This window comes from Cydia pomonella, chromosome 15 (genome assembly GCF_033807575.1).
Source record: "Cydia pomonella isolate Wapato2018A chromosome 15, ilCydPomo1, whole genome shotgun sequence".
NCBI lineage: Eukaryota > Metazoa > Arthropoda > Insecta > Lepidoptera > Tortricidae > Cydia > Cydia pomonella.
The window spans coordinates 10,746,703-10,766,917 of NC_084717.1; the positions used below are offsets into that span (position 1 = coordinate 10,746,703).

At 35.7% G+C, this 20,215-nt stretch overlaps 1 protein-coding gene across 1 annotated transcript in view; it reads right to left on the reverse strand.

Moving 5' to 3' along the window:
- The window catches only part of LOC133525772 (uncharacterized), a 333,725-nt gene that overhangs the window by 107,125 nt on the left and 206,385 nt on the right, over positions 1-20,215 (reverse strand). Inside the window, exon 3 of the mRNA XM_061862154.1 lies at positions 19,258-19,320. Within this exon, the coding sequence (XP_061718138.1) occupies positions 19,258-19,259 (2 nt within the window). The 5' untranslated portion in view covers positions 19,260-19,320. The remainder of the gene's footprint in view (positions 1-19,257; positions 19,321-20,215) is intronic.

Below are 20,215 nucleotides of genomic sequence, written 5' to 3' on the forward strand. Positions count from 1 at the left end.
TACACAATGTATAGGTATAGTTCAAGCAGTATCTTGATTACGCGCTCATTTTACTACGATAAGATCTGACCACTTGATTATCTATTTATAATAATTAGATTAGTGTTTGCGGTGCGTGGGTAGGATACCCAGGCACTGTGCTATCAACGATTTGATAAGGGGAGCTTTGGTCTCGGCGAACGTCCCGTGCATCATGGAGCTCCAAGGCCTCAGTCGTTTAGATGCATTTATCATTGTATTATATCAGCATTACCAATTTTATATATGTATAAAACAACAAAGAGGACTAGCTAATTTATTTCGATGGTAAAAGACATGGTCTTATGCTTGTTCCTTAAGCCAAGTTAAAACATCGCAAATACGCCAACCTCAAACAAGTGTAAAATTTTGTCCCTGTTGCCGTCGAGACGGCGGGTTCTTGGTGTAGCGAGGCCAAAGCCTTTATCAAGAACATAGGGCGACGGCTGAAAGAAATTGCCGCGCTCTGATTCTTTCCTGGTCCAACAAATATCACTGGCCATTCAGCGAGGCCATGCTGTCAGTATTTTTGTAACTTTTGGTCCAGGTTAAAATCAGAGTGGGGGTAGGTTTTTATTTGTTTATTGTTAATTATTATAAAGGTACTAGGTAGGCCGTTGACAAAACGTGTTGTGGATGTATATTTTGGAGGATAGGTGGAAAATATGATGACGAAGCGTGTTGTGGATGATTTTAGCTTGTTTACGTATGTATATTTACAAAGCCTGTGTCGTGGGTCGCCTCTGTCTTGATAAGATGTTAAATTTTGTTTTTAATAAATGTTCTTATGTTTATTAGATAATATACTCGTATGCCAGAATTTTACGCCGTATAAATTGATTGAGCTCTAGAAACTATCCATACCTAAAATGAGATTACTTACTATTGAGAAGGACTGCCCATTGGGGTAAAATGAAATGAAATCAAAATAGAATGAACGAACTATCAATATTATTAAATTAATTCATTCATTTACCTCACTTGTTGTTAACACGTGTAATATTATCATTGTATTATATCAGCATTACCAATTTTATGAATGTATAAAACAACAAAGAGGACTAGCTAATTTATTTCGTAATTCAGTCATGCATTAACGAAATTCCTCGATTTCATTAAAGATACGGAGCGATGGCATAACTAAAGTCACGTAATCTTGAGTCATCGACAGAAAGAAGAGAGAATACCTCGTTATATTTTACCGAGTTCGTCACGCGGTATAGCATACAATAGCAAGCTCTTGGGTGCCTACCGCCTGCCGAAACATTACTTTCCATTTACGGCGACATATTTGAATCTCTCCTAACACAAGGTGACAAAGGTGACATTTATAACAGTCCCGGGGATTACACGGCTTATTTTAAGAATATTTTATTTTCTACTTTCTTTCGGCTTTTGTTTTTACGTTTGATGAATGTCTTCCCTTTAACAGCAGCAATTCAGACTCTTAGAAGGCTTGTGACATTTATTGTTATAGATCTAATTTCTTTTGAAGTATAAGTACAAAAGTACCTCATAAACCTACGAGTATACGATAAAGGTACAAATCTAAATCAGATATAAAAATTTTAAGAACAGTAAATGTCAATCCTATCAAGGTATCAGTAACAACTATGAAATTTAATAAATAAATATTATAGGACAATTTCACACATATCCCACAGCCCTTGTGTTGTGGGTTCTAGACGACAATATACCTATATAATAGAAAGATTTAAAGACATAGAAAACTTCCATAACTCAGGAACAAATATCTGTGATAAATAGATGCCCCGTTCAGGATTCCAACCCGGGACCCCGTCACAAGGTCTGTTAAGATATTTTATAGGTATATAAGTATACTAATATATTTATGATAGTAATTATGGTACCTACAGAAACTATTTCTTTCAAGTACAACAAGCCTTCTGTACCCCTAGTGTAACTTTGATCGACATCATAACGTGACGAACGCGTTTGCGTTAAGTCTCATTTTGTATAGGATTTTGAGGTTCCAAAACGTCCCGCTTGGCGCGCTCTTTCCAATACAAAATGAGACTAAACGCAAACGCGTACGTCACGTTTGGAAATCGAATTTATTTACACTAGGGGTACTGGAATCAAAAATACTCCTAAAAAGTTACGATGACGATATTTATTTCCAACCTTTTTAATATTATTTAGCTATTAACAGTCACAAGTTTATAATTGATGTTCTCATACATATACCTACCTTTTTGTTGCTGGGCCTTGCGGCATCTCGATATTAGTACTCGTATTCATTGAACATTATGTTTAACAGTCAAGCAGTAATTAAAACCGAATATGCATTGAAATTCATCAATGCTAGCCGTGCATTGCATATCTAAAATTTGCAGTGCACGGTGAAAATTTCACTAATAAGCATCAACGATTCCGTTCGAATAAAACAAACAGTTATAACTCGCTTTCAGTACCCCTAGTGTAAATTTAGTCGATAGCGAAACGTGACGTACGCGTTTGCGTTAAGTCTCATTTTGTATGGGTTTTTGAACAGCGCGCCAAGCGGGACGTTTTGGAAAGTCAAAAATCTCATACAAAATGACACTTAACGCAAACGCGTACGTTACGTTTCGCTGTCGAAAATATTTACACTAGGGGTACTGAAGTAGACCTTACCGAACTAATTTACGGTCGTAGCTTATTAGTTAATTGGCACTGCTTGTTCTGGGCTTAAATACGCAAAGTCGCTTTGTTGTTAGAAATAAACATACATTTTATGATTAAGATGTTGCTACCGTTCCTTCTGGTTGTTGTTGTTCTGTTCGTCACTCCTTTGATGCCCTTTAGGGAGTTTGTATGACATGTATAATTTAAAAAAACAAATATAAATTTTTAAGGACTTTAAGCATGAGTGTTGGGGTCATGCACCACTTTTGTTCAACTCTCGGCTTCGTATATTATTTATAAATAGGAACATTTGCAATTTCAATTTTTTATTTACATAGTATCTTTCGTCAATTTAGAGAGTCCATTTATTTCCAGGATTTTTATTTGATCGTATTAACTACTTTTTTTCGGAAAATTAAACAACTTTTGGGTTATTTCGACTCATATCTTGAGTTATGTATTCAATAGTGATATACTGTGTGAGCTTACTGTGAGACTTAGTCAATTTGTGTAATAATGTCCTATATGTTATTTATCTACAGAAATATCATAAACCCTCTAAGATGCCTTCAAAATCCGTAAATAATGGCCAACATTACGATAAACTGTTTTGTTACAACAAATTTCTTATCTGTGAAAATGTTGTAATTGCTTCATTACTACATCAAAATCGTTTTGGTTATGACATTCAAATTTGGAACATCTCGGAAAAAAAGTAATTCGATTTAACCTCTATTATCAGTCGAGATGCCTTTTTGTTCAAAATGTAATGTCAATTGCATACAATTTTGACAAATCTCGCATGTTAGTCTGTATCGAATGATACGGAAATAGGCCCCCGACTCTAGTTTGTCTCTGAATAAAAAAAAACTACGGATGAGAGACATAAAAAAGTTTTCATTTACCGCCATTTGACGTACAGTTTTAATTAGTTTAAAGTATAAAATGAATTTGTTTTGTTATTTTTAAAGTAACTATAACAAAAGTTTCGTGTAAAATGAACGGTAAATCTACTTCGGAGACGCAACCACATATCCGCCAGTTCCACCAAGAGAGCAACGATGCCTCAACGATGGCTGTAATTTGGGTTGGTAAATATTTACTAACCCAAATATATATCATACCTCAATGAGGGGGGCGGGTTTAGGGTCGGCAGCGCGCATGTAACTCCTCTGGAGTTGCAGGCGTACATAGGCTGCGGAGACTGCTTACCATCAGGCGGGCCGTATGCTTGTTTGCCACCGACGTAGTATAAAAAAAGTTTATAATATGTGTGTACATAAAATAGAATCGGTAACTGTACATAGTTAGGCATTAAAACACTTGTGTGGTCCTTTAAAGAAACTCACTTCGTTCGTTTCTTAAACCCACACTCGTGTATTTTAATGCCTTTTATTATGTAGCAGTCACATAAACTACTATTAACCTTTCACAATTTTCCACATTATTAAATTATAGAAACAGAACTAATCACGTATTGAGTTTTAAATTTACCTCCGACGTTTCGAGGACGGCGTTGCCCGTGATTAAGTCCCGTTTCTATAATTTAATAATGTCCCATAATATTTATTTATTTTATTTAAGATCACGCGGACTATGTAAATAGAAAGTGTCCTCAGTTTTTTCATACTTTTAGGTGTCTGTTTTGTGACGGTAAATGCACACTGCAAAACTAAAAAAAAATCGACATTTTATTTCTTTATATCCTTTTTATATAGATAGTCAGTTTTTCGATAAAAAGTAAATGGTGAAATTTATTCTGCAAAATACCCATATTTTTACCAACCCTGAACGTGTGGCTTGTACCGTCTGTACAATTGTTTTATTTTCCAATCGAATTGGTATAATAATGCCTCGCGAGCTGCGAGTGCAAACAATAGACGTTTACCGATTGACTGTTGTGAAATGTCGTTTTTTCTCGACTTCTTATTTTAATGTAAATTATTTTTAGTAGAATAGCAGGCCTTTATTTGTTTCCAGTTCAATTAATTTTGTCTCCAAAACAGTTTCGGAGTTTCAACAAAAGCCCAAATAGGTATTTCACCTACAAAGCTAGGTACTCTTTTAACATTCTGAAAATATATGTATATACCTACAGCCGATATATGGTCAAACGATATTTCATGGCTTGCCTAAAATAGTACCTGGCCATCAAAAGGAATAAAAGAGTACTTAACAGCAGTAAACGATATTAGTTGGAGTACCACTTCACTACACACCGAGTATTACGAGTAAGTAGGTATAGATACTATCTATATCTAGTCATATCTCTCTATCACTCTTCCATATTAGTGCGACAGAGACAGGTCATTTAGGACACCTATCCGAGTCCAACATGTTTGATCGCACATTCGTACGAGTGAAATTCGGGTGAACTTGCCTTAATCGCTTAATCGCGTTGTATTAGGACGACTCTAATAATTGCACAAATTTAAAAGCTTTTATTTAACTTGCCCTGTGAGTATGTTAGTTTGGGCTAAATCTTGGAAGCTAAATTAGACCCATTTCCCGATTTCCGATTGAGTTGAAATTTTGCATACACATGTACTCGTAAATCGGATGACAGTGCAATATTATGATGACATGGAGCTGATCTGATGATGGAGACAGGAGGTAGCCATGGGAACTATTGGAATGGTACTATGGTTAGAATTGTGGAAACAAAAGTCAGTCAGCGATAAAAGCTTGTACCAAAAATGAAATTTTTGATTATGAAAATGAAATTGTTGCTAAAAACTTATTTAGGGATCGTAATAAACATGAAACCATCTCTTCTAACACGTGACATATTTTATTTGATGTATCAGCATTATTCTCGAGGGAAGATAGTAAAATTTATACGTGCTTTAACTGAAAATGCAGTCTCTGTACAGTAATATATGTACATGTTCTAAAAAATAGTCACGTCGCCAGCGGATTAGAGAAGGTTCGTTGTTAAAACGTATAGAAACGGAATCAGTGAAACGTTTGCTTGCTTGAAAAGATGGGCTTTTATTTTTACCGCCACGGAACACATGTGACACAAGCGCTCAGGCAACAAGTAGAAAATAAATGTGACTTACGACTACGCTTAATTTTTACCTATCTCCAGTTCAGAGCTATACTCTATACTGGTGGCTTTCCATTTATCAATAATAAGTAAGGGATGAAATTACTTCGGTATCATACTCGAAGATCACATTACATACTCTGGCTAGCCAAGCTACAATCTTTGGGCCCGATTCGAAGAATGATTAAGACTCGCTTAAGATCTTGGAAAGATCTTTAAAAGATCGATAGCTAAACTACATGTCATTGACGCTTCAATTGAGGTTTATATCGTTTCCGCTATGATCCCAATAAGATCTATCTACGATATTTCTAACGTTAAAGTGACATTGGTCGCCCGAATCGAGCTGCTTCGGTCAATTATATGACACACAAACGATATCTAAATGAGCACTTATCTAAACCAGAACTGTTAGCGTATCACATTCCTTGAATCGGGCCGTTTGATAGAAAATGCCAATAGAAACTTGGATCGGAACACAAAGCTGGGATCGGCTACGAGCGTAGCGCTACGACAACGTGATATGGATCTGATCACAACCTGTTATTAAAATCAGAATACGCATGTGTTAAATAATGTATGGAAATAGTTACGTGACCTCGTAGCATCTATCGTTCCAATACATTTTTAGGGTTCCGTAACCAAAGGCAAAACCCCCGTCGTAACCCCGTCTGTCTGTCTTTATGTCTGTCTGTCTGTCCGTCTGTCACCAGGCTGTGTCTCATGAACAGGCTTCGGAGTATTTTTAGCACGGTAAGACTAAAGTGAGCTATGGAGTGGTTGTTAACTTTAAAATTAGAGTCACACTCATACTCATCCGCATTAATTTAATTCATAAAATAAATAATAACTATAAAAAAATACATTACCATCTTCATTGACGAATAACAAATAATATATAACACGTAGCTATAGGAATGAGTTTGAGTGACTATGTAGTTCTATATCGCAACAATATAGTATGTACTCTAGGTACTTAAATAAAATATTGGAGCGATGAGACTGCAATATAGGTCATATTGATTATATTTTTATAATGTCCTAAATGGTCGCGTACTGTGCGGTTCAAGAGGAATTTCCTCCCGCGGACGCTCCGGCTGTGGAATGAGCTCCCTTTCGAGGTTTTCCCGAGGGTCTACAGTATGGGGTTCTTCAAAAAAATAAGTGTATAGGTTTTTAAAGGGTCGGCAACGCGCATGTAACACCTCTGGAGTTGCAGGCGTCCATAGGCTGCGGTGACTGCTTACCATCGGGCGGGCCGTATGCTTGTTTGCCACCGTCGAGGTATAAAAAAAATTAAAATTAATATACATATATGTAAACAGTATTATATATAAGTAATCAGAATATTTTAAAACGATCCGGACGAACTTAATCAATGAGGATGAGTACGACTTTCATTTTAATGTTGTTAACAACGACTCCATGGCTCACTTTAGTCTTACCATGCTAAAAATACTCCGAAGCCTGCTCATGAATCGTGATAGTTAGTGGAAATTTTCACAGATGATGTATTTCTGTTGCCACTACAACAACAAATACTAAAAAGTATGGAACCCTCGGAGACCGAGTCCGAACAGGACAAATGGTTTTTTTCTATTATTTTGTCGTTTGCTGATCTACGATTGTCATCTTCGCTAAGCTAAGCGTTTCGTTCGCTACAATGCGTAAACGATTAGCATGTTGGCTACGCACCCTGGACACAATGGTGGTTGAATTCACTAGAATCATATAATAAAAATATCAAAGTACCAATAAAAAAACATTCGATGAAACACGCACCGATGGTAGATTGACGTCACAAAAAAACAAGGTCAAGATTTCCTTCGTATGAAATTGAAACAAAAGAAAACTCATAGGTCATTGTCGGCCTCAACTACAAAAGTGTTAGTTACGAAACAGCTATCGCTAACGCTTTCATTCTTTTCAATGTAGTCTGATTGTACCTTACCCCATCTACCACCAAACACAATTAACTAAAATTCAACCAGGATTAAATAAAAATAAGAAAATAAATAAATTTGGCCATGTGATCGTCTAGTGTATTTACGTTGTGAACCTTAGTACCCTTCGTCTTTTATGTGAAAACTGATATGATTTGGATTTTTCAAAACTATCCCTAAATATCCTATGAATTTGTAAATATTCCTACTATATATTTTATTAACACTATTGTTAGACAAATAAAAAAAAATAGTAAATAATATATATTTTTTAGAATTTATCTCCTACCGGGCCCTACCGTGACCAGTTACCGTGAACAGTAGTAAGCCCTTTTTGTTTGTAATTTAAAAACTTATATTTTCCTTTTAATATATCTCTTCGCTAACCTAGCTAGCTAAAGGAAAATATGTATATGTAACCATTGTAACCATAAGTAAATATTGCAAAGAATAGTACGTACAAACATACTTTATCTACTGTCACGCCCGGATGAAGACGGGTCTCTAAGCTAATTAATACCCATTTTATTTTATTTTATTTTTAATAAGTATTCCTAAGCATTATGTAATATTACTCTACCAACGTTTCGTAACCTAATTTCAGACGAGAAGAAACGCCAAGAAACTCATCTGAATGTACTATTAATGTATGGAATACTGAAAACAATCGTCTATTAAATATGACTTTATTTACCCTTTAATTCCCCAGTTATAGAAAAGCTCAATTGTCACTAGTGAACTGCTCCGCCGGTCACTAGCTCCCTATAACAAAATTATTTAGTATGTCCTCAAATAACTTTGTTCCCCTATCTCACCCAATGTAAAAATATATATACCTTGAATCATATTTAATGTACGAGCCTCAGTAACCCATCCATATGCTACTGAAGATAGATTTTAGTTTATTTTGTAATTAATAACAGTTAAAACTCTAATGATTTTAGTTTTGTATACAATCAAACTAAATGTGAAAGAAAATAAATAAACCTAACACCCAAATAATGACTCTACCCTAACTCTACCCCAAATTCACCTATTCTAATGTGTGTAAAACTAGAGGCGAACCTCTATTTTTACAGGGAGGAGTGTGTGTGAGGGACCCTAATTTAAGCTCTAAACGTTCGGCCGACAAAACCGAGGTATAGCAAACCCTAGTGTCTGTGTGATTGCCTCCCTCCATCTGTGTTAGCCGAAGCCTGGGTACAGATGAATAAGGCGCCCTAACCATGTATATAATGTGTATAAATAAATATATTTAACAAGACAACGCTTCTTCAATTACCAACAGATTTCAATGAGTAAGGATTACTCCTAATGGTCCACACGTGAGACCCTCATATCCCTCTGTCAGACCTTGAAGAGAACGTAAGAGGTATAATCGTCACCTGTGTTGGTAAAAAGGCTGACGCCAGGCCCCTCTCGCGACCTGGACCTAACTCTCTACTGGATTCCCGAGTAAACCTGCTTGTCACCGTCAGGTTAGGTGTACTCGGTAGGTTGACCATGCAACCTGACACTGAACTGGCTCTAAAATACAAAAAATCCACAAAAATAAGTAAGTATTGACACTAAAATAACAATTGAACAGTCTGACAAAGAACAGCATAGTAGCTACGCAATGTCAAACATTCAATCATCAAAATAACAACCTTTGTTTTTACGTCTACGAATAAGCCAGAGAAAGTGACAATCCGACGGTCAAAAATATAATGGCGGTCCTGGCTTAAACTGAGCTATTTATAACTTTCGGCAACCGCTCCAGACGTGTTAGACGCGTCTCTCGTACTTATCGTAGGGTAAAGGCACCAGTAGCCAACCCCTCCACGAAATTTCTATGTTCAAGAACGTCTCATTTGCCCACTAATTGACCAATAAGAATTTTGAATGTATTTACTCATCAATAATTTATTAAACTTTTATTTTTATAAAGAATAAAACGTAATTTTATTTAGCTTATGGAAATATTTCATTAAATAAAATGCAAGGGCCTTTCCGCCAGCAATCAGCCTCCCGTCTACCAAGACACAGCCTTTAAGTACCCAGTCTACAGCCATCCCATTTTAACTTCTGGCTATTGGGTTCCGAGTTCCGTGATTTCAGTGTCCAGTAGTCAGCCACAGGATGACTACTGAGTATTTGATGTATTTCAATGAAATAAAGTCATAATAATGTAGATATTTAGAGGTGCTTGATTTAACGACTTACATTGCATTTGAAAATAAAAAAAAAAAACTTGAAACCTATGCTCAGCCTCTATCGGCTGAACTCTGGGTCCACGATCCCCTTAAAATTACTGCCTCAAACCCAGTAATCGGCCAGGGCTTACTTTAATATGGATTTATATTAATTTTTTACTTTTTCCAGATAAATTAAGTATTAATTACGTGAAGCAGTGCACATGCTTTTTAAAAAAATATCACAATTCGGCTGCTAACGTCTGATCAAAATACCATGTGACGCTCCAAAAAAATGGCGCATATGGCATATCCCTTCATGTCAGAAGACAGCACTTCTTTGAAGTAGTGTTGTGATTTATGCTAAACAATTATTTTAAAAATTAAGTTACTTTTCAATTCATACTTTATTAATCTATAATAACACCTACTTTTGGCACACTGGTGCATGGCTCAGCACTGATGCCTTTACCTTATACGTTTGACTAATTTATTACCCTTTAAACTCGAGTACCAATCTCCTTTTCTGAGTAACGACCCACTACGAAATATGATTTAGTTAAAGTCTTTGTTTGTTGTTTAAAATTTCTCGTGAGAATATTTTGCTTCTATTCCATTAAACTTACGGAATTAATTTATTAAATATATACATACTATTTACTAGTATTTTGATTAATATTGGAACATAATAATTGAGGTTTTTAGTTTATGCAAATGATATGGACCGATTATTTGTGCCAATATTTTTATATGTTAACTAGATCTGCTAGTGCGTCTAGTTACATGATGTAACTTTTTTTGTTCGACAGTGCCATAAATCATTTTGGCAAATAAATATGTAGCTCTGTCTGTATGTCTGCCTGTTACCTCTTAACGCTTAACCGATTTGGATTATTTAGTATTGGAGATAGAGGCCCGGGGAAGGACATAGGATAGTTTTTATCAAGCATCATGATCGTTTTACGCATACAAAGTCGTGGGGTAAAGCTAGCTAGCTAGCTAAAATCTTTTTCAACAACTAGTACTCGTAGGTATTATATTTAGTTCTCGATTTTCTTTGTTGCCAATAGATACGGTTTGCTATCTGGATCCTAAATGTATGAAATTATCCGGATCTGGATCTTCCCATACATTATAGATCCGTCGTTTAAACCATACCAATAGTTAATAAATAAATAATTAATAATAAATCAATATTATAGGACATTCTTACACAAATTGACTAAGTCCCACAGTAGGTTCAATAAGGCTTGTGTTGTGTGTACTTAGACATCGATACATATAATATATAAATATTTATAAATACTTAAATACATAGAAAATATCCATGAGTCAGGAACAAATATCTATGCTCAACACACAAATAAATGCCCTTACCAGGATTTGAAATCGGGACCATCGGCTTCATAGCCAGGGTCACTACCCACTAGGCCAGACAGGTCGTCAAGAATAGTACTTATAACTTTTGCCATGTATATTTCATGTCACTAGTCACTATACGATGTTAATGTAAATGTTGTATTGACTTGTAAAAGGGCCCTTGAGGCCTGCTTGCAGAATAAATATCTGAATTTTAAATATTAAAGTGCTACTTGGCTCGTTCTTTGGCTTTAAATAAAATAGTTGTGATTCAAAAACAAATTCAAATTCTCCTGTAATAAAAAATATTGTACTTACATAAATCTCAATTGTGTTTTCTTGGAGATGTGTTTCATACTATAGTTAATGATATTTTTTCACTAACATTAAGTACCTAAGTAGTTTGTCAGCGTAAATAAAGTGTCAAATGGGCTAGATTGCGAAAGACATTTGAGTAACGCACAAGGCCGCTCCGCGGTCGGCACAGCCTGAATTGAATAATGACCCTACCACTTTTCTTTGTGGAAATTCGCCAGTCATTATTTCTAAATAATTCTAGGGTAAAGTGGACTGTCATAACTATGTAGGTGTGTAGGTAACGAAAATGTATGAAATTGAGGTAATTTTTTAAGCTGATATTGGAATAGATATCGATGATTTATTGTTATAGTTAGAAATATATATTAGACAAGACAACACTACTAAGGATACTAGCGGCCCGACTCGAACTTTAAGATACGTCAAATATTAGGTCTAGATACGATATGGATATGTCACGGATATGTCAGTATCAAAATTGACGTTTCATCAAACAAAAACGTCACTTATATTTGACGAGTCTAAAAGTTTGAATCGGGCCTTAGGTCAGTTACAATATTATATTGTGAAAAGTGTAGGTTCATTAACATCGTGTCTCGGATATTTCAGCGAGATACATCACCATTGGATCCTCATACTAACATTGCCGGCCAAGGCCGACAAAATTAGCAACACAATGCCTGAGAGTACAATGGCGATTTGATGTACCTCAGGGTGCGTTGCTAACACGCCAATCGTTTTCGCCCCATAGCGAACGAAACGCAACTGTCACTGTCGCACTAATATGGAAGAGCGATATGGGAGAGATAACTACGCTATGCTACGGAGCGTTAACGGTTGGCATGTTGGCTAAGCACAGTAGTAGTGAGATTTAGATAATACGAGTATTTGATTGTAAGAGACTTTAGACAATGCAGTTGTATCTCGGACAGAAAATGAATTGCCAATCGCATTATAACTGTCCCGCCTAATTAATTTCTCGGCAATTCCTAATTTCTCGGCCACTGTAGTAATGTACTCGTATTATACAGGGGTCGGACAAAAAGTGCGGATGACGTAAAAATGACGTAATCTTGCACACAGGATGATGTTTGAGTTTGTATTTAAACTTCCGTGTGACATGTAGTAACAAAGTAGTTTTAATGAAGTAACAAAATAATCGTAAATAAATCCATGGAATTAATAATACATTTATGCATTTTTTTATGGAATTACGGAAGTTTTCATTCTGTAGTTGCACCCAGGGTATGTTTGCTGCTATCATAAAATTTGTAAGGTTCATATTAAATTCACTTTGCCCTTTTTTTCTACGTTTCCGACATGTTTGGTTGTCTCCAAATGTCTTTTAATATTGCTTACCTTCGTTGGTATATCTTGATTACAGCAAAAGCAGTATACGTGTTTGTCACGTACCTCCAAAAACGGAAAATTGCCACAATATTCGAGTAAAGATGACATTTTAGAGCGTTTTCTTATACATTAGTAAATATAAATTTTAGGTAAATATAATCGTGAAGATACAATAGCTAAACAATAACGAAGTCAATTTATTGTTCATCTGATTGACAATGTGTCAGTCAAAAACGTACTTACTCATTTCAAGTGGCGATATCGTTTAATAAAGAGGTTGATAAATGATAAGTGATAATTGTTTATGAAAATCAAAAATACTATTTGAAATCATCCTATAAGTGGTTTGACGTCATCCGCACTTTTTGTCCGACCCCTGCGTATTAATAATTTATGTATTAGTTTAAAAGGATTGATTGTTTCTCAATTTTATAGTAACTTTTTTTAGATTTATTATTTACTATTAAAGTAATTTATTAAGTTGCCCAAACCACCCGACTATGGGGAGGTTTGGGCACTTTTGACAGGTTTTAGAAAAATCCCTTGCAATTTTGAGACTAATTATAATTGTAGTATAAGTGTCCTGGTTTACAATTACAGCTAAACATATGTGCTACTGACATACGAAACAAAAATTTGATTTTGTTAAATAATAACAGTTTTATTACGACTTAAGTAGAAAAGTGCCCAATGGTCCCCTACCATCCCTACACGTAAAAAACGATATTTTCTTTCTGGCATTGGCATCTCTAAGCATGCCTGAAGATCACCCCTCCAGTCGATATTTTTTACGTATATAATACGAGTATATTTATCCGCGCGTGTAATTAACATCCCATCAAAAACAATACTTGTCAAAAAAACCAAGTGTCGCAACTCAGTTGTTCTGCGGTAAAAAGTTGTGAGATCCATGTAATACCAAGTCGGTTATTAATTTATTCAGTCTCTACTTAAGCGACTTTCTGTCTTAATACGTCCAGTCTCTAAGACCACGATCGTGGTCCATAACAATTGAAAATCAATTGTGTCTGGAATCTCCGTACTCGAAGCATTAAGTTGTTACGTAATAATTAACAGCATCTTATAGTGACGCGTATCAATATTAAAATTCTTTAATGTTTTATATAAATATATTGAGACTTGGCCATCGCACTAAATAATTGAATTTACATGTGTTTTCAGGCGATTGAATTTACACGTGTTTTCAGGCGATGGCCAAGTCTCAATATATTTATATAAAACATTAAAGAATTTTAATATTGATATGCGTCACTATAAGATGCTGTTAATTATTACGTAACAACTTAATGCTTCGAGTACGGAGAATTTTGATGATCGGTGAGTCAGTGAGTGACAAAATTAAGAAATTTGACCCGTTATAATTCTTAAAATACTGGTTCAAATTGAATGAAATTTGAAATATACCGTGTCTTTACAATGAATGAATGAATGAATGAATATTTTTATTACATGTAACACATGGACACATATTTTCATTAGTAGAACTTACAAACTAAGGGGTTAGTAGGTACAACAAACACTAATTTAAAATAAAACAACACTGATGGGGGAATGCAATCCCTCACAGTGCGACAAGTAGGGACAGTCGACCCTATCCGCTATCATTCGTAGGATGCTGTTGGGACTGCCACGCACCCGGCGCACCAGGGATGCTGCGCGTGAACGCATGGTAGTATAAAAACAGTCCACGCGCGCCGTCACGAACATCCCTGATGCGCTACAGAAACGGGGCAGCCCCATCAGCACCCGGAACGCATTGTTGTACTGGACCCTAAGGGCCCCGTATGCCCGTTGCGTATACTGTGCCCACAAATTGCAAGTGTAGAGGGAAGTGCAAAATGCCCTAAACAGTGTGACTTTAACCTCTTTTGAGCACCTTGCAAATCTGCGGGCGATCATATTCGCCCGGACCGACAGGGCCCTTCGTTCCCTCTCCATATCCAGGTCGTCCTTGAGGTCGGTCGCGAGAACATGGCCTAGGTACTTAAAATGGTCCACTCTATCTATGGGGGTACCATTGAGGCAAATAGCAGGAATATCAACAACAACATGCCTGCATGGTTACTGAAAATTTCAGTCTTCTAGTTTTATCCACAACGAAGTTACAGGGGGTTGAAAATGGTCTGAATTGCTTCGAGAAAAGGATGGTACGGCCATGATGCTTTTTTGCTCGACTTGGTGGGGGCACTGCCGTGCCCCCAGATTTCACAGGCTGGTCGAGTAAAGTAGCACGTCAGTAAATACATTTGCATTTTAGCATCACAATACCATTGAAAAATTCATGACCCGCAATTTCGGCTTTTAAATTAAAAATCACATAAAGCTGCTAAAAACACAGTCTCTTTTCTTTAGTGTTTGGATTAACGAGTTCCATTACTTTTTCACTGAAATATGCGGTATGCTCAGAGTGGTATTTTTCCTTGTGTTTTGCTAGCTTTGTAATATCATTCTGACGGGGATTGATGATCGCAATACGCTGATGCGCTTTTACGCTTTTCGTTTTATTTGACATATCGTAGGACTTCTATATAGCTATATGTATGTCATAGAGTAAGTAATGAGTGCTCACTACTTGACACTAGGTGTCACGAGTGTCGCGACTGATGAAAAGTGTATTGCTCAACAATTTATAACTAACATTACAAGCAGAAGGAGTCGAGAATATAGTTCCGGTTATCATTTCGCAGTACTGATAAGTCCGCTACTTGGCGCTAGATGTCGACTATAAAGATAATAAGCGTTTTGGTATGAAAACTGATGTATGAAGCACTCTATGCTTACTTACTTCTCTATGCTAATGTATACCCAAATATCTCTGTGAGTAAAATTATCTCAAATGCTAAGTTTTTCATTTCGGCCCCAGCGATGACGGTGCAAAAGTAAATAAAGGCTTGAAATACAGAAAAACATACGTAAGCGCACAAAAATGACAATTCATGTAAGATGATTTGTCTTATTCTATTTACCTAATCCACGCCTGGTAAAACATAGCGCCATCATGCAGATATTAATTTTCATCAAATAAATTAAGAAATTCCGTTATCAATCATTTAAGCGCCAGAAGCAGTCGTGTACCGCCGAAAGGGTCACCGCAAGACGGGTCTGAAGGTGACAAGTAAATTCTAATTATATCAGAAGTGTTATCCTCTAGCTCTCATTTCAGAGACAAGGAGGCCGTTTCTGTTTCCGCAATTCGATATTCTCTTATCTCATACAACGGCCCCTATTTCACCCTGTTGACATTGCCAAATAATTCAGCGTTCTCTGCTGCTTGTTCTCAATAAACAATGTACCATCGTTACGTACATACTAGAAATGGACAGGTACATGTCAGTGTAAAGTTTCAATTTTCATGTTGGTGAAATAGACGCCTGGCAGCACTAATCAGCGTTGGCGGCACATGCTGATTGAAGATCACCAAATGATATCTGGAATAGTTTCATTAGACATCTCGCTCGCACTTATTCGTGCGTATGAGATGCATGGTAACACGACTCAAGTCGTATCAAAATATGATGAAATTGTTAACCAGAATCGGTGTCAAGTTCAAATAAAGCTAACGCTGCCTGTTTAATTTGATCCAACAACTGTAATTACAGGCTGACGCAACCGGCAACCACTGCCGCAAAGTAATGAACATGTTCCCAGTGAAAACTATTTAGTTACGGATTTGTTGTTTAATTGACGTGAGATTATTACATTTTGAGTGTTAGTCATTTAGTTGAGGCAAATGTTACTTTTGTTAGTAAAAGTACATACCTAATGAATAAAAGTTCTGACCGAATCAATTATAACTTCAACTACGAGTACTATAGTATTTTATATAATCGTGTTATAATAGAGAGCTTAGGTAGCAACGAAGCTTGCTGAGTTGCCTAAGTAAGGTCCGAGATTGAAAAGCTTGATTTTATCACTATTGTATACCATACTTTTTCTACGAGTCATCTAAAATAATACTAGTTTTACTATAAAACCTAAATAATTAATAAAAATTGGTAAGTATCTCACCCGTCCGTCCCCCGTTTAGTCTTTTCTTTGGGAGCTCGGCGGTACGTTATTGGTCTTTTTTTTTTTATTTTGACTACAGCGTATCGAAATGAATATTATAGTTGAGTTGGGAGCTCATACATAAAAAGTACGCAATTATGGTTTGGTATACGAAATCTTAATTCCAGCATTACAGTCGACGAGTAGATTTTATTTTTATTTTACGTTATTATATTACACACCGCCCAAATCATGGTCCAATTATATCACAATATCTCCAGTAATTTGTTTCATTTAAGCAATTAAATCGCCTCCAAAAAGGTGTTTTGTTTAAACAGCCATCAGAAACTGCTAATGGATGATAAGTGGAACGTTAGGTGTGGGATTGCCGGAAGGCAGTCACCGATCGTGGGTGCCAAACAAACCTATGTATCACTAGATCCCGATGGATATATGTCGTTTTGAGTACACCAGGACTCGCATCGTAAATGGACCTATCTGTTGTATTTTATGGGATGAGGACATCTGTTTTATTGTTTATAACGTCCTATTTGGTTTACCGGACATGTTACGTGTTAAAATTGCGTAATATGTATATCTATTTGCGTAATATATTTTAAAATCAGATAACATTATTTTATATATGACTGAAACTATTAATACCTATTTAATATGAAATAACGGCATAGGACACGACATAAACTAACTTTCAGTCACGTTCAACAGTAAGTATCTACTCCGTACTTATAAACTTACCTGCCAGCCCGCTGGTTATAACAACCTAGAGCTCGCTTAAATTTAAAAGTTTAGAAGCCGCATTCGAACTTTGCTAGTGAAATAGTATTTTAAAATTTTACTAATAAATATTTAGCACATTTATATTTTATTAACTTATGGATTCATGAATGCCAGGCAAAAAAGTTAGTTATGTTTGTAAGTTTTATGTTTTATTTCTTCGAAATCGATACTAGGTACGATTAGATTAATAAGGAAGCTATTAGTATTAAACATTTAGTTTGACTGTGAAATAAAGCGTTAAGGTAGTTTCAATTAAAATATGTACCCATAAGCAAAATAGTAAAGTATTTTAGGATAAGCACTAACATTTGGAAGTTTTGGGTATGGTTATGTTAGGCTCGTTTAACCAAATGAAGTCGAATCGGCAGGCTGTGCGTTAGTTAGCTCTGTCATATACTGTGAATGTAAGTACAAGACAAAAAAACATATATTATACTACTTGTTGCAACTATTTTTATTGGTATTCTCGTTTTAAAATATTGAGACTTAAAGTCACGCGTTTCACAGTTCCAAATGGAGTTATCATTATCACATTTCTGGTTCAAGAAATGTCATTATCGACACTGACAAATCATATTTATAACAAATCCAAATCAAATTCACAACCTGTTATTACAATCAGAATACGCCATGGTCAGGTACTAAACAGCACAACCCGATGGTACTTTCACTGTCAAGTAACTGTACTTGTTTGTGTACTTTGTGTAATGCTTGTGATGTGCTACGCTGAACGTCGTAGCAACGTTATCTCTCGACGTACTAAATATCCGTCGCCGTTAGGATTGTATGGCCATTATTTATATTTTGGATAGTGAAGTCGTTGTATTTTGTCATACACAACTGCTGTTATTTATTTGTCGCAAATAATTATTATACCCGAATTACTGGGCTACCTATCCATGATAATTAAATACAACAATAACTGGATAAGTAATGTGTTGCAAGTTATACCTGCGATATACTGTATTTAATATTGCCGATCTCTTTAATTTATATCAAGTAACTAACGGGCCGATTCAAACTTTAAGATAAGTACCTAAAATATTAGATATTAGTGTCAAAAGTGACGTTTCTTCAAACCCAAACGATCCATATCGTATCTAGACCTAATATTTGACATATCTTAAAGTTCGAATCGGGCCGTTTATCATTGGTATATTATGAATAGTACAGTCAGCCAAGAAAGTGGTTTACCACTTTTTTGGCTGTATTTTTTTTAATGGAGGCTAGGTAGGCGTTTGACCACGATCACACCTGATGGTAAATGATGATGAATGACTGTACCTACATATAGAACAAACTATTATTTTACAGGTTATAGTTAAGTATACAACTCTTTTTATCCACGTTACCTATCTGCCAGGAGCTCCTATATATTTCCCGTCTTCTACAATTATTTATAAAAAAAAGAAACGTTTTTATTTTCCATGATCTGCAAGTTGTTTATAAAAAGTTATAAGATATTGCACACAAAAGTTTTTGTAGTTACACATTTAGGAAATCAGGCTAACGTATTTAATGAATAAAATATTTTTGGAGTTAAGGTTCAGGTCAAGTATCTAAACTAAAGAACAGGTAACATATGTATAAATACAAAGCCAAGTATACTTACATTTTGCATAAAAAATATCATCAAGTACCCGTCTTCTCTCAAATGTATTGTCTGAAACAGCATCTGGAACAATAAAGAAGAGAAATTACTTTTTTGTTCTTGGCATATTGTTTTAAATGAACGACACTTGTATTTCATGATGGCATTCAAAGATAACTTAACATTTTTATTACTTAGATAGGTAATGTAAGGTTAGTATTTAAACTTATAATTCTTGGGTAGTTTAGTCAGCATAAACTCCAATACTTAATTGTATTGGATATAATATTTTAATCAAATATTTACCAGTTAAAAAAGTTACAGAAATTAATAAGTGAAACATTTTTATTTACTTATTTATGTTCAATATTTAATAATTGCCCAGTTATTTTATGTGTGTGTGTAAATTTTCTATCTTCATTTGAAATTAATTGAAAAATAACATATTCAGTGCATCAATTAATTTTCTACCTTTCGTCAGTCAAGAGTTGCCAGCGGATAAATTAAAATATCACAGTAGCCTATCAACAGAATGAAAATGAACGACCACCATTTTACTTCTCTGTTTAGCCCTATGGTTAAACTCTTTATTTACAATAACAAAATATAAAATATACATTATATTTATAGACAAAAATATAAACCCTAGTAGAGTTGCCCGGGGCATCGTCCCCATGACGCTTGCTGCATTTCTCCGTTGGATTGCCAAACTTAGCCACTGAGCGAAGTATTCACCCGCACGAAGGTCACCATGCAGACACCCAGACAAGTTTATGAGAAATTTCTTTCACAACTTGTTGCATGTTTGCGGCACTTGTTAAGTTGTGCGTCTTCTGTAGCGGTTTTCAGGACGAGCGCTAGACGTGGAGCGCGTACTTTGGCTCCCAAAGTATCCACGCAGGTAACGTCCCACGCCACGATCGCCCCAAAAACCAAGGTACAAACGAGCATCCATCGAGTCTTTCCCGTCCACCGCTGA